This window comes from Ursus americanus, chromosome 27 (assembly GCF_024610735.1).
Source record: "Ursus americanus isolate L20-20 chromosome 27, mUrsAme1.1.p, whole genome shotgun sequence".
Lineage (NCBI taxonomy): Eukaryota > Metazoa > Chordata > Mammalia > Carnivora > Ursidae > Ursus > Ursus americanus.
This window is the reverse complement of record NC_142153.1, coordinates 27,837,230-27,853,773: the sequence shown is the minus strand read 5'-3', so window position 1 is coordinate 27,853,773 and position 16,544 is coordinate 27,837,230. Positions and strand designations below refer to the sequence as shown.

The 16,544-nt window shown below is 39.0% G+C and overlaps 1 protein-coding gene across 1 annotated transcript in view; it reads right to left on the bottom strand.

Annotated features, from left to right (window-relative positions):
• Positions 1 to 16,544, bottom strand: part of CSMD1 (CUB and Sushi multiple domains 1) — a 1,039,667-nt gene that overhangs the window by 979,548 nt on the left and 43,575 nt on the right. The window contains exon 3 of the mRNA XM_087856321.1: positions 6,228 to 6,435. Within this exon, the coding sequence (XP_087712447.1) occupies positions 6,228 to 6,435 (208 nt within the window). The remainder of the gene's footprint in view (positions 1 to 6,227; positions 6,436 to 16,544) is intronic.

The following is a 16,544-nucleotide window of genomic DNA, read 5'->3' as shown; positions in this document are numbered from 1 at the left end:
GCGATTATATTTGTACCCAAAAGTATATATAACAAGGAGTACATTAAGATTTATTTATTACCTGGCTATCTAGTTAATAACACACACACACAAAAGGAAACTTCGGAAGCATATTTCATGGTGACGACGGCACCAAGTAATGGGGCTCACTGTGGATTTGAAGTAGCCTCACGCTCCCCCGTGGAGATGTGCTGGTATTGGAGTATAAGCATACTGCTCTTATTTTCCTGGTTGAAAGTCAGTAAAGAAGTACCACCTTGACATATGTAAATAAAGGAGGAAATATGGCTTGGGACTCTCTCTGTTTAAATCCCCCCTCTGCCACCCAATAGCTGCACGGGAAGATACTGAACTCCACTGGTTTGGTTTTTCTCCTCTCTAACGGAGATGGTAGTATCTCTAAGTAGTGGCTTTTGTTTGTACTTGCCTGGTACATACCAAATAATCAATGAGTATTATCGTTCAGTGTAGCGTTTATAAAAATACATTACTCAAATATATTTTTGTAAACATATTTTGATTTAAAAAAAGGTTTAGGAATAAGACTAAAATGATATCATGTTACTTATGTCCTTAGACTCTTGGCCAGTGTGTAGAAGATCAAGAAAAGACGAAATTCTTATTATATATATATGTGTGTGTGTATGTATGTATGTATATATACACAAACACACGTATACATGTAAATATACATATATACACAAACACAATACACAGAAATTCACACATGTATACATATACATATTTGTTTCTTATTTATGTTATGCTTGCTTCCATAAAAATGCTGAAATGCATATATTACAATATCTTTGTGAAATAGGATTACTGAATTTAACTTACAAATGGAAAACGTGAAATAAAGAAACCCAGTTATTTCTACTAGTGGGGATGGGGCATTGCTATATAGTCTCCATATTCCTGAATGATGCCTTTCCAAAATAATGTGACCAGAGTGAATTGCTGACATGAGGGAGGTCAAGGTCATGAAAACAGAAAAACTGAAAACAGTCACAGGTTGGAGGAGGCCAAAGAGGCACACCTCAGTGCTGGGTAGTTCCCTGGACTGACTCCAGGAATAGAACAGGAACACCAGGAGGACGGCCGGAAAAACTCAAATCAGTTCTGTACATTAGTTATACCTTGGTTTGTGTATTTAGACTATGGTTGTGTAATACTTAGCTTTGGAGGAGGCTGGGTTCAGGGTGTGCAGCGACTCTCTGAGCTAGCTTTGCAAATTCTCTGTAAAATGATTTCAAAATGAGCAGTTAAAAAATAAAATAAGGAGAGAGGGGAAAGGTCCTTCCTTTTCTTCTACCTTGGGCAGGAAAATGGAAGGGTTCCTTCCAGGGAATCTGTCACTCTGTGTATGCCTCCGTAATCCTTCCTCATTAGCAATTAAATATGCACCAAGTCACTTCTCAATTAAGTGACAAGTTGGATAAACATTGTAGGTGTTAATTGACCCTTCAAGGGTTCTTTGAAGCTCACTGAGCTTCTCCAAGTTCTTTGAAGTTTTGTTTTGGCTTTAGCAAGTCATTGATTAGATTGTTTTAAGAGTGAGATTATGCTTCATTAATGGGAACAAAGTAAAGTGCGGTTACAAAACTTTTTTGGTCCGCTCAAAGTGTTATCTTGCACAAATCAGATAGACAAAGGGGTAGAGATATACCGGTTAGTGAATGATTGAACTGAAACCTTAAATGAATCATAAAGTAACAGATGTGCTATTGATAGAACAAGGGTCTAATCCAAAGCAGCCCAGAAGCACCCTTGCATCTGTCCCCGAGGACATCTTCCAGGGGAGGAGGTCGCACAGACTGCTTCACCTGTAGGACTCCTGTAAGTGGGGGGCCATCCATAGGGCGCTCTGAGCCGTAGGTTAACTGAATGTCGATTCAGTTATTGGTGTGGGATTTTCGTGCGGAGGCGTGTACCTGAGCACATGCGCCAGGGACGCAAATATGTGCTAGCGTGAAACAGGGATGTGTTCAGAGAGGCAAACTGCCGGATGCAGGGGTGGGGCACGGCAGGCTGCACGTGCTCTGGCAAGCCTTGAAGGACACGCTAAGGCATGTGGGTTTCACTCTGATGGCCTGAGGCTCAGTCACTGAAGATTCTGGACAAACGGATGCATTTCACCATGTTTTGGGATGGTTCTTAAATGCGTTTACTGTTCTCTTTCCTTTCCTCCTCTACCCTATGCTACCTGTCATACATGGGGATGAATAAATTATTCTCATTGTACAAGTGCCTATGTGAAAGATAGTAAATGCTCCATTAGTTGTCTCCTGTTGAGACTATCTGTTCCTAGCCCCTTTAACCGCCACGTCTTAATTTAGAAGCCACCGTAGGTTAACTCCGAAACAAAATCAATTTTCTTTCTTCTTGATATTTCCAGAGTTAGGAACTATACGCTACATCATCAAATCACTTCAGAAAGAAAGAATAGTTGGCAAGCTTCACTGCTAACCACGTTTTTAATTATAAGAAAAATCATAAGTACTAGACCATGTTGCAAAGAGAATTAGAAATGGCAGCTCTCTGTTAAAGTAGGGTATTGAGAGGAAGCCAGCCTGTATAAAATTAGAATCTAACTAGTAAAAATAAAATAATAATAAATAATTCAGCCTTATCTAATATATATATGTTAGCTATAACATATATACTAAATATATATATGTGTGTGTATGTGTGTGTGTGTGTGTGTGTGTGTATATATATATATATATATATAGTAGATTAGGTTTAAATCACACACCCTCCACATTAAATATATGCATAATTTGGGCACATTACATCATTCACCACATTTAGACTGTTCCACGGTAGTCATGGCAACCCTTACATAAAACATAGCTGAGTTGGTAATTTCACTCCAAATTCAATGAAAATAAGGCTAATCCTATTATTGTTCTTAACAATTTTCCAAGTAGCTTCTTCTGAGAGTGTCCTTGCTGGTATTTTACGTCTTTAAAAACAGATGATTGGAAAATTATACTTTTGTTCACTGCACGTTCAGCCTTCCGCACCCACCGTCTCTGCTCCGTGACCTTGCGCTCGAGGGGGGGCACATACACCTGCACTGTCCTTAGGATCTTCCTTCAAGTGGAGGGATAATAAATCTTTTAAATATGCCAATTTGAACCATTTAACATTTCAGAGACTGTCAGTCCAAAATTACAGTAAAATAATAGTCTTTTATAAGATAAGCCATATTATGCATTTGCAGAAGTCTTAAAAGGGTACTTCAAGTGACTATTTTGTATTCTAAATGTGCTCATGTATGTTACAATAGCAATTTAGGAAATCCATGTACTCCTCTGTAGTCTCCACTGAAGAGTAATTGAAAGATGAGAATTCCACTTAAGAGTGATCCCACGGCCATGTCAAGATAGTTCTTTTATAATTATGATAAACGCCAAATGTCACCCCAAATGCTCTGGCTGCCCTGACTCTCTATTGATGCAGCACAAGTGTGAAATTGCTTCTCTGTTGGTTCTCGTCCCCTGCCGTAGTAACCTGTTCAAGGTTTTAGGATACAACCTACAGTCCTGAAATAGAGAAAAGGTAATTTTGCAACACGGCATTAAGTCCAGACCTGCACTGTCCTATTGCCGGGATTGCAGTGGAGCGAAAAGGAAATGTAATTTGGAGTCAGAGGGTTTGAGCTTGAGTTCTCGCTCTGCCATGTTCTCCTTGAGCCTTGCTCTCAGCTTTTTCATCAATAAAAGCTAGATAATACTAACAAGTACCACCCAGGGCTTTTGTGCCAAGCCACTAGAACAATACAAATCATCCTACGAATACAGTTATGAGCACAGCTCTCTAATAATAGCCACTGACAGAAAAAGCATGTTGATCCAATGGGCCACCCCATTCATTGGACTGGAAGGAACACAGACAGGGTCAAAGTTCCCGCCAAGAACTTTCCCAACGACTGCCAATTATATTTTTTTCCAATTTGTTCACAGATCATCAATCTTGGTGCCCTGGCAAATACCTAGATATATTTCAGAGAGCTGGAAAATATCTTCTAGCCTGAATCCAGACACCAAGAAGATGGGCCAATCTCCTGGCCGCCATGCCAACTCTCGCTCTGACAATGATTAGGAATTGTTGCCATCAGGCTCCACAGGAGGTGTCCCCACTTGACATTTCAGACAGAATTCAATTTTAGCTCATCTGTGACCCCATCCTCACACACTTTTCGGAGTCTGGTATTGAAGTAGCTGGGGACAAGTACCAGGGGAACAACACAGAGATTCGGCAGAGAGGAGAAGAGTGTGTGAGAGAAACTGATAGAGATAAGCAAAGAAAAAATGAACAAGGAGTCATACGACATCCTCCAGCTCCTGCTGCCATCTTTTACAAAACATGAAACGAACGAGCTTTTGCCTTTCAGTGGTAAGTCACAGTGTGTTCGTATGAGCCAGAAACCCTTTTGGAAAGTTGTGTCTCCTTCTGATTTCACATGCCCTATTTTTATTTCAGACCTTGACACAGACATCTGCACCTCCACGTTTCCTCTTACGTAAACGAAGTCTGTTTGGCAAAAGCTGTCCCGACCATGAGTTCTAAAGTTATTGTCAAAGATGCCTCACTTTTTTCGTCTCTTTCCTAGCCTCACATCTTAGCAGCAATGTGGTTGGTCCATACCCACGATTTCTAGACTCTGTCATAAATAAGACCTTTTCCATTAATCATATAGTTTCTGAGAATCACTCACTGTATATTTTCTATTGCAATCCAAACAATTCCGTTTTAAAGCTAGAAGTGTTACATCCCTGAATTTCTTATAGTGACTGACAGAGAGTATGTACGCAATAGATATTTAATGAATGAACTTAAAAGTTGATTTAGTAGCTCCCCTATGTTATATAAACCGTTATGTGATTTGTCCAAGGTCACAAGGCAGAACTTGGCAGAACTTAGAGGAGAACCCAGGACATCCAGCTTTACGTTTACAACTTGTTTCCACTAACTCTGATGTTACACAGAGTGAGTCAGATACTCTCAACAAATTCTTGAGTGTTGAAAATTGTGTAATACAAAATAAACAAACAGGTAAACTTGCTCAGTCTAAGCGTATTGCTTCAGATGACGCAAATATAAAGCAAAGAGCGAGAAGCAGTGGCTATTTTTCTCTTAATTGAGGTAACATCTAATATAATCACAACATAACTAAAGTAAGGAAAAGATTCTACCCATTAATATGAACCTCTGCTTTGTGTCTTGATCCTTAGAAAATAAATTTCCATTTCAATAATTGGTTTAAGGCAGGCGGTCTAATTTTATAACATGTTTCAGGTTTGATATTTTTTTTATCCTTTAGCCTTTATCCTGAAATGCAAACTCAAACCCATCGAAATCTTCACAATCACTCATTTCATATTCTCCTCTACCAATGCATACATGGCTAACATCTCCTCTGAATTACACCTAATGTAAACACACATATATTTAGCTTACCACTAGCTTACCATTCAAAATCTGAAGCAGAGAACTGGTAGGACTTTTAAAATACTAAGAAGTGAAATAACTAAAACAAAGCCAGTTCAATTCACAACAAATAACATGATTTGAGATATAAAGTCCTCAGACATCTATTCTTCGAATTCTCCCTCTTAACAGACACAATTAATGCTGCTCTTGCCACCAAGACATAGATCTAAATCCACTACTGATTAGACCCACTTTTCTTCTGTCTCTACTAGCACACACGCCAGAGAAGTGATCCTCAATTTTCTATCCATGTTGGATCAGTATTTATGGTTTGCCTCGGACCCTCACAGGTGCAGCGTCCTCAGGGAGGAAAATTAATACGCTATCCTGTATCTGCAGCAGCCTAGACACACGATTGGTAACACAGCATTTTCAAAGTGCCATAGTCTAAAAATATCTGCTTGCATTGAATCAGCTCCAGAGCAAATCCGAAAATTAACTTAGCCGGCTCAGTTACCATCTCTGTGTTGCTTTACAAGAGTCCAAAACGAGGGCATGTGAAGTGCCTGTGCCCATGTGCAGATAACTTCCCCAGCTCCAAAGACCAGCACAAAGATATCTTGGACGTGTGAAATTAGTCACAATATAAACAACCTTGTTAGTGGTCAAAATAGCAAAGCAAGAAACGGATACTTACTTACCTTTGCCAATGAATCTCAAAAGGCAGCCAGCTACAAAGCCTATTGTTGGATGTGGGGGAAACACGTTTCTTCCCCAGCACTTACCATATAGATGGTGCTTCTGTTCCACTGATCTCTAAGAAATCGTATCCTTCCTCTAGTTGAAAGTCGGTGAAGACTAAGGCGATGGTGTCCCCCGGCTCAGCCAGGATGGTCCAGGTGCAGTCGGCATTGTTCCCGTACTCTGAGGGGAAGTGGGGGCTGGAGATGGTGCTGCTGGTTCCCCGCAGGGTCCCTCCACAGGCGCCCTCGGCTGGAAGGAGCAGAAACAAAAGGCAATCAGGTTTCCAGACAGCCTCCAACACAAGTGCAACTACAGAGAACCCCTCTTGACCAGTAACCGATAGTTTCTGAACTCAAAATTGATATTCTCACTATGACAAAGGTTTTCTTCTGATTTATCAATTTAGTTCTGCGGAAAAACTTACAAAAGTCTAAACAATTACACTGCATTATTAGCTGAATTTTCACTATAGAAGAGAGAGAAATCGTGGCTTTTCTAACATCTGGACTGTGTATTGCCATAGATCTGACATTCACAGACAGCTTAACAAAATTTTCAAAGATTTTCTCTGAATCTTACAAGATGGAGGTAATTCAGAAACATCTCGAGATTTAAATGTAGCCATCTTTTGTTAATTCACTGATACCTGGCTTTGAAAATTACAGTGCTCTTAAAAGTAGTCATCACCCTATTTTTTTTCTATAGAGTTTGGAATGTATATTTGGTTTTGAATTTCAGATAAGTTCTTGACTAATATGATAACAGAGACACATCAATTCATAAAAACCTTCTGAGTGGGAAATAGCTGCATGAAAAACTTAAAGTGGAATAACTTGGAAAGTGGCAAGTAAAAGGTCAGGGATGCCAAAACGCATTGAAAATATAAATTAGCATTAAAATATTAGCTTGAGGAGAAGCAGATCTTGCAGAGTTTTCCATAGAGTAAAACATACATATTAGTGACTTTATATCCTCTATTACAAAACGCTATGTACATAGGAAACTGTAACACAGGTAAATAAGTAAAATACTTATTTTAAGATCTGTCTATGGGTATCCTTCTTTCTTCCCCCCTCCTTCCTTTTTTCCCATCGGATAATTTCTACCCTAAGAGCGTATTTAACTTTTATGGGTGTTGGTGTTGCAACAGGAGTGATGTATGAAGTCAGCCTGTCGCCAAGTTGGGGGAATTTGCCTTTATTTTATTTATTTATTTTTAAAGATTTTATTTATTTATTTGAGAGAGAGAGAGATAGAGACAGCCAGCGAGAGAGGGAACACAGCAGGGGGAGTGGGAGAGGAAGAAGCAGGCTCCCATTGCAGGAGCCTGATGTGGGGCTCGATCCCAGAACGCCGGGATCACGCCCTGAGCCAAAGGCAGCCGCTTAACCGCTGTGCCACCCAGGTGCCCCGGGAATTTGCCTTTAGCAGCTTCTGTGAAGGGACAAGATCAAGCGGGACAAATATTTACATTGGCTACTAATAAAGCGACTGAGTATGCAAACTATATTGTTCACTTACTATACTGACCCCTCTGTGGTAATATAGTTTTTCATAAATGAACTTATCATATATACATGTAAGATCGTTAATACACATAGTGCAATTCTATTTAATACATTGGTTTTACTTCTCTAACTGTATCATATGCTGCAAAAGTCACCTCAGTATAACACAAAAGAGTTACAGCACTCTTACATAAAAAGATAAAATATCATAAATGAGTGGATTTAAAAGTTATCAAATCCAGTGCTGTGACTGGCTGATGGCATGAAAGGCATTAATTTAACTACGATAGTCGAGACTGCATAAATGCTTTGTAATTCAACTCGGTGGCGAACAGCCCCCCCTTCCAAAGTGACAGAGCGGGGGAAAACTCATATCAAACCATACCGAGTTTTTGAAATGGTGTCCTAAACACTGGAGCACTATGTATGATTTAAAAGACTTTCAAACAGGTGTATTTATACGTATAACATAATAGAAATATAGAACGAGAGTGAATAGAAAGAAGCATGCTAGTTTCTTCTGGGAAAGTACGTTGGCAACCTTCTCCAGACAGAAGTGATACTGCACCAGTCGGACAAGAGCAGCCACCAGCAGACACACAGCGGGTGTCAGCAGTAGGCCTACAGCTGGGCTCTGGAGCCCCCCGCTCTGGGCCTCTAATCCTCTAGTTGTTTCCCTGTTGGAGAGTCTGATGAGCTGTAGAAAGTCTATGAAGCTGGAGTGACATGGTTGCCCCAGGGACTCCAGGAAGTGGATCTACATTAACTGCTGTGGGAATATTTTAATATTTCCACAGCTGATGGAGCTGCATTGGTGCCTACCCACTGATATAAGCCCCGGTCACAGGGCCTTTCCTCTCAGGGATGCATTCCTTTCCCATGTGACATGAGAGCGGGTGGAACTGAATAACCTCCCTTGTCACTTCCACATCTCTTTTTTTTTTTTAAGATTTTATTTATTTATTTGACAGAGATAGAGACAGCCAGCGAGAGAGGGAACACAAGCAGGGGGAGTGGGAGAGGAAGAAGCAGGCTCATAGTGGAGGAGCCTGATGTGGGGCTCGATCCCATAACGCCGGGATCACGCCCTGAGCCGAAGGCAGATGCTCAACCTCTGTGCCACCCAGGCGCCCCCCACATCTCATTTTTGATAGCAATGAACCTCAACGCTTAGACAGAAAGTATGTAGATTTTCCCAGGACTGCAGGTGATAGCTTGAGCAGAGCATGGAAGACTAGAAGGCAAGGGGCTGATGAGTGAGGGCCATGCTCACTAATTCCAGAGGACTGACAGGCCACTCTGGGAGTGGACAAGTGGTACGATTTTATGGCAACTTTGCTGGAAATAGGAGTCGATGATACAAGGAAGACAAAGAATAGAAAATGGAAATAAAGTTAAAAAATAAATTTGGAGAGAGAAAAAAATATATATCCTAAACCTGCAATTGCCATTGTGTTTTCTCTGATAGACATTTTAATGCCCATAGGATATTTAAAAATGTGTAACAGTTTAAATTATGTCAGGCTAAATACATGCAGGATGTATCATGATTTCTTAATGCAGCATTTCACATAAAATGTTACAAAATGCTGTTTAGATAATCTGATTGAAATCTTGCAGAATTCGGAATTAAGCACATGAAAAAAAAATACTTCATGTCACTCACTGGATAAAAAACGTAAACCACAGAAAACTGTCTTGAGTACAGAGTATGGTAAAAACATAAAAGTGTCTGTATATTTATGTGTGGAGGGATATTTAAAAGCAATTGCAATGGTGCTTCAAATATTTCTCTAATAGAATATTTTAACTCTATTTTCTTTCCTGTTTTTGTAAGAGATTTTTTTTTCTAAACTCTAACATTTTACCCAAATGTACACATAAAAGCATTTAAGGAAGGGTAACATAACTACCATATTGGATTGGCAAATGTTTTTAAAAAGAAATTGTTTTATTATCAGATTTATAAAAATCTATCTGTAGAATAATTATATAAACAACAAGTAAACATCTTCCAAAGCACATTTTGCCTTGGAAAGTTTATTTAATTTTAATTCATTAATTTTGGAAATCATATTAGTTGTGAACTTCTGGTACGGCTGCAAAAGATATTAAACTGCCCTCTTCTAAAATATCACTTAATGATAAAGATTTTGCTAAGTCGAAATGGGAGCCTCTCTTCTCATAATGCCAGGTTTTAGGAGGACCCAAATATATAAGGGGATTCAGGATATGATAAAATGATCATCATCAGTGATGGGAGAAGAGTGTATTAACAAAGTGACTGGGAAAAGAGAAATTTGAAAAAATCATTTAGAAACAGCCTAATAGTAAATATATATTAATTGCATCAATTAAAATGTTTGAATGTATAAAATAGGTAAATTAGCAGAATACACTGTATTGTCACACAATATATTAACTAAACAGAAAGTACGTTATTAAAACTTAAGGAAGATTGCAATAAATGAACCTACCTATATAAGGAAATTCTTTTCAAAATCTATAAAAATAAAATTCAAAATAAAAAACAAGGCCATGAAAAATTTTGCAGCATAGCAAAGAGTGTCATCTATACTTATTTGACTCACATTTTTAATACACAAAGATTGATGAAAAAAAGATTATAAATGACAATTTAAACAAGAATGAATTTCAGAAAACTTCTAAACACAGGAAGTTTAACTTCTCATTATCAGACACTAAATTTAAAACAATGGTGAAATAGTTTTAAAATACATTTTTTTAAAAGAGGAAAATAGCTAAGGGTAAAATTGACATCATTCTTTGCTCCTGTATATTGCTATGTATGTTGATATGAGATTTGGGGGCAATTTGATAATATACACGAGGGATAATACATAGGATGTTCGTATCTTTGGCAAGTTACTCAATTTGGGGTCTTACGTTTATTGAGTACCCTTTAGGTGCATGATATTCTGTACTGAGTCCTTTATCTGGACCATTTATTGAATCCTTTCAATCTGTATGAGAAATTATCGTTGCTATTCCTATTTCAGTTGTCAAAAGTAACATTCTGGTTGTTCAAGAAAAACACACATCTGGAAGATGTTAAGAAAGTCAGGAAGTATCAGTAAGATCAACCGGGTACATTAACATTAATCGGTAAAAACATTATTGCAAAACATTAAGAGAAGCATAAGTTCTGCTTTACATAAAAGCAAACAAATTGACCAGTATTAAGGTATGTACACATCAACACTTTAACATCGCTTTCCAGGGGTGCCTGGGTGGCTCAGTCAGTTAAGCCTCTGACTCTTGGTTTCTGATCAGGTCATGATCTCAGGGTCATGAGATCAGCTGGAGTTGGGCTCTGTGCTCAGTGGGGGTCTGCTTGGGATTCTCTCTTTCCCTCTCCCTCTGCGCCCCCCCCCACTCATGCACTCACACTCTACAAATCTTTAAAAAAAATCACTTCCCTGCCTCACTTCCTACTACCTCTCTCTGCTTCCTGAATCACCTCCCAATTAAATTGGTTGCACCTCAGTCTGGACCTCAGAGCCTCTGCACTCATGGGACATAAGCCAGGAAAGCATATGTATGATGGTGAATTTATGTTCAATGTGACTGGGCCATAGGGACCCCAGATACTCAGCTGGATTTTACTCTGGGGAGATCTGTAGGGGAGCTTTCAGAAGAGATTAACATTTGAATTTGCAGAGACAGTAAAGCAGATTGCTCTATGCAATGCGCAATGCGAGAGGCCTCACCCTATCCATTAAGGGCCTGAATAGAACAAAAGGCTGAAGAAGGGAGAAGAGGCTCTCTGCCTGCCTGTCTTGGAGCTGAGACATCCATCTTCTCTGTCTTCTGGCTTGGATTCCGGGAGGAACGTACACCACCTGCTCTCCCGGAACTCAGGCTGGACATAGTCTCCACAATGGCATCAGCACATTCCTCACAATAAATCTCTTTATTTTCCTGAAGAGCTCAAACTAATTTTCAAAATCATGTACCATTTTATATTTACTTTTGTATCCTACTATATATAAAAAGTACTCCAAAATTATATGAAAGGAAACTGGACTTTCCTAGAGAAACTGCTGTTATCTTGATGAAGCCTGAGGGTGAAGCAGTCCTTTATCTATGGTCTTCCCATTGTGCTAAGACAATGAGTTACCTCAGCTTGTCTTACAGCCTTAGGACACAGACTGTACCGTAGCTCAATACCTGCTTGTTGATTTCATTTTGTTGTCATTTGTAACAGGAGAGTAATGTAGCGGGACCAGCCACACGGTTTGTTCAGACTTTCAAAGACATTCTCGCAGTTGAATGGCTCCAAGAAACACACAGAGACACAGTGTCATGTATCCCTGTCCTGATGTTTGATTACATCACCAATTTCCAAGAGAAACATACGGAAATCTGAGATACCCACCGTTACAAAATATTCGTTCATAATGCATCTCCAGGCATTTCCTTGGGAAATACGCATGAATGAAGACTCTGCTTTTCGAGGATACACCTGTATCTCATTATTAATGGTATCTCCTGTAATAAATAGCAACCAGGAGAAAGCAATTTCCATTTTTAAATTATCACTAAGAGATAACACCGTGTCATGGCTTCTCAACCTCACCACTGTTGACATTCTGGGCCATGTAATTCTTTGTTCACAGAGGGTGTCCTTTTCACTGTGGCACACTTGGTAGGCATGCTAGTCTCTGCCCACTAAGTGCTAGAAACATCCCCAATGGTGTTGACAAAAAATGTCTGCAGACATTGCCAAATGTTCTTTGGGAGACAAAATTGTCCCTTGTTGAGAACCATTTACTTAGATGAATTTAATTAGTGCTTTTTGGGGGTCTTTTCGGTGGTACTATATAGAACAGGAGAAATTAAATAGGACAAATTAAAGCCATTAAAATGCTATGTAGTATTCTTTCCTTGAGTCAAAATTAATAATCAATTAGTATGTGGTTTACTTAAATGCATTAAAATACAGGGGAAACATACATGGCCTTCTCCCTTAAATAATATGCTTATATAAAATAATATAAAAGAATTAGAGTAGATGCAATAATAATTGAAAATGGTCTCATTTTTGATACACATCAAATGATTTTTCTCACTAAGAATAAGCCTAAGTAAATAAGCTTAATTAGGAATAATTTTCTAAATTAAAATATTTTACCTCTAGGAAAACCAAAATAATCAATAACAGTATAATGGATTTATTGCCCTCATTTTAACGTATCTTTAACTTTAGGATTAGTATTTTGATGGAAAGTATGTGTGTGTGACAGATGTAACTTACATTCTTTTATATGACGAATTACACTTTTCAAATACGTAAGTTTGTAATTTCTGAGGTGTTTTCACAAGACAGGCTTTGCCCATCGTATAAAAACTAGTAACAATGCAAAAAATAGTAATTAAACACTAATATTTTATCTCTAATTATTAATAAATAAAATGCTAAATATAAGTGCTTTATTTGAAAATTACACACAGGAGTCTCAAAACTAGAGATTACTAACCAGATTTAGAAAAAACTTACATCCACAGACTTTTGGAATCATCTCTTATTACCATTTACACACATACACACATGGACACACACACACTCACATGCACACACATGCAACAGTACTCAGAACTAACCCATCTTCTTGCCTTCATCCTTTCTCTGTAATCTGTTCCACTCAAATCAGCCAGATAGATTCTTTTAAAATTTAACGTGAATCTTAACATTTTCTGCTTGAAACCATTACATTTCTACGACCAATTAGAATGAAATCAATGTGCTGTGTGATCTGACCCACTGTCCCCCAGTTCTCAGTGCTCGCCCCACCTGCACTGTGCCCCTCTGTCAGCCCTCCCTTTGCCACAGTCTGTTCTAACCAGGCTGCCCCCTGGGGGCAGAGCCAAGTGCATTTCTGCCCCAGAGCCTTTGCATTCCTCGCTCTGCCTGAGACAGGTCTCCCCTTCCTGGGCCCACCTTCTCTGACCACTGAACGTCCACCAGCACCCGCTTTTGGTCACCTGTGTCCTCATCCTGCTCTGGTTTACTTCTCAGCACTTTGCTAACTGCAAAGCATTGACCTTTAAGCTTTATGGGCCTGTCTTCGGACTAGTGTCCCTGTTCCTAGAAGGCAACCTGAAACTCAGTGAACTCTCTTTCTTCCCTCTCACTGAGCGATGATTCCAGCATTGTAGCAGTTACGATGCTCCGGCATCCAGTTACCTTTAGTGTGATGGGACTCCCAACAAAACGTATTTCTGGGGCTACGTGTGGCATCCAGCTACAGTATTTCTAAGACTAGTAGTAGAGAGTATGCTTAGTTCTAGAAATAGGTGGCTTTTTCAAGTATAAGGTTTAAACAATCTTCTCTAAAAACTGAAGAAGCAAGCCTCTGAGTAAAGATATTTCAGACAAAAATTAATTGCCAAGAAAGTTTTATCACTGTACAATCCATGAGGGCTTTGGTTGGTATGCTTATTTTGCTTTGTTTGTTTTCGGCAAGTAGCTAAACCGCAAGACCAGGGATGTTCGTTTTATACTCAGCAGAGCAGCAGGGAAATTTCAAGAAGAGTCAAGGCAGGCAGAGAAAGCAAATAAATCAAAGCAAAACATTAAGGAGACCAAGAGCAAGCTTCCTGGTACCTGGAAAAATGATTTCAAGTCCCATAGTTAACCATCTGATGTAAACTTAGAAATCATCCACACAAAGGAAAATGTATTAAAACAGATAAGTAACCGTTAAACTAAGTTATTTAATATTTAAATAATAGAGTAACAATATAATGTAAGCTCCATGGATATTAATATGAATAAAATACATCAAAATTTTACTTTAATATTAATTTTGCTATACCAGGGCGATTTATTTGGAAGCTGAAAACTGGGGGATCTGCTTTAATAAATGCTATTTATATTCCCATTGCCTCCTGCCTCTCTTTTTTATTTTCTTTCTTTCTTTTTAGTCCAATATTCAGAAAGAAAATGAAGTAAGGTTCAAAATGCCAGGTACATATCTGACTGTAAAAATGCGCATACAACAAATATTTTTTTCAACGAAATAATGAGTATCAGTGCTGAGTCACTTCATTAGTTTACAAATTGTGCTCCTAGGATGTCTGTGTAAAGGTTGCCAGTAGCAAAACAGAGTTCAGCCAATGGGCTTTGGCTCCCATGACAAATTTCAATCAGGGAAATTATTTCTTTAAATCAATTTCCTATATTGAGGGTTCACAAAATCTTTCATTTGAAAAGAAGCTTCTACAGCTCAAAGGAGTTTGAGTGCCATCAACTTAATCCAAGAAGAAGATAAGGTTTTTAATAAAAGATGTGTTTGAATCTACTGATTTCTGGAAGTGGGGAAAATACTCTGATTGTAAGCAGAAATCAGAGCGCTCTTTCCCCTGAGGAATTTCCAAACTTCCACAAAGTTTCATTCTAAAGTCTAAAATTATTATATGCCTTGCCTGGGTATAAATGTTGCTAGGAATATATCTTAAGGGCATAATTCAAAATACAGAATAAAATATTATTTAGAGACATACCTCGCCATAGTTATCATAAAGAAAAATGGAAACCACCTAAAAGTTTAACAACGGATAAATCATTAAAGCAGGATGTATCCAAACCACAAGACCACGGATGTGCTTACCAAACATTTGTAAGACTGCTTTAGGAAATTCCTGAATTTCAATATTAAACTTATAAAATGCAGGGTCTACAACCAGATGGGTAGTCTCTTCTCAATTTTAAAACTGTAGGGACAATTATCCAGGAAAGAAAAAAGAATACACACATAAATGCACACATAATGCTCAATTTCTAATACTAGGAGATAGTCTCTAATGGACTCTGCCTAAGGCTGTGTAGAACACCAGTGCCGGTCTGAACTGAGTTCTCGCACTGGCTTTTGTGTGACAAGTTCTTCCCTTCTCTGTGCCTCAGTTTACATACCTGGAAATGGAGATACTAAATGGTATCTCTCCATTGATACTCACTGATTCGCAGTGCTGACATGAGGGCAAATGCATGATTATCTGTAAAGTGCTAGAACAATGCAGGCAAATACTGCCTGCTCCATAAACATGGCTATGACTATATCCTCCCACTTGGCACACAGCAATTGTCAATGATAGTTCATTAAGTTATTTTTGAACATTTTCTCATTAAGTTTTAAAAGTTACACAGCTTTGGGTAAGACTGTACTTCCCAAATCCACTTGCTGCTTTCCCCTGGAGGAAGGCGTGGCTCCAGAGGGAGAGAGAGTCACGAAGAGCTGAAGGTCAAGAAACAACTACCTTCCCCAGCCTTCCGCTGCTCTAGGGCCTGGAATGGAAGACGGCCCCAAATCTACTTGTAATGTTTTTATAGACACCACCACTTCTGTTATATCTGAGACCATCAGGAGATTATCATTTCAAATCCTTTATCCTTGTATATGGTCACTGCAAGAAACAGTGGTCTCCTGGTCACCTCACCACCCCACAACCCCTGAAAGATCTGTGCATCTCATGTGTCTGGCCTCCTACCCCTCCCAAGCTCTTGACCCTTCCACTAGGTCCTCCAAAACTCAAAGTCAACTATCAGAAAAAGCTCCCACATTTCAACCATTCTGAGGCAGCCCCTCTTTCTGTAATGGAAACCGGATGTCTTCTGAGATGGTGCCTCATGAAGGGCTCCAACATGATCAGTGTTTGCTTCCACAGCCCAAGTACTGCCAGCCCTGGCAATGGATGATGTTTCAACTATGTACATCTCATTACTATTTCCAGATACTTTGTTTTTTCCTCCCTAAAGTGCCCCAGCTTTGAGGATCTGGTCCCCAGAATCCAACATCTTCCTCTAGTCATCTACAAAATCCCCGGGGC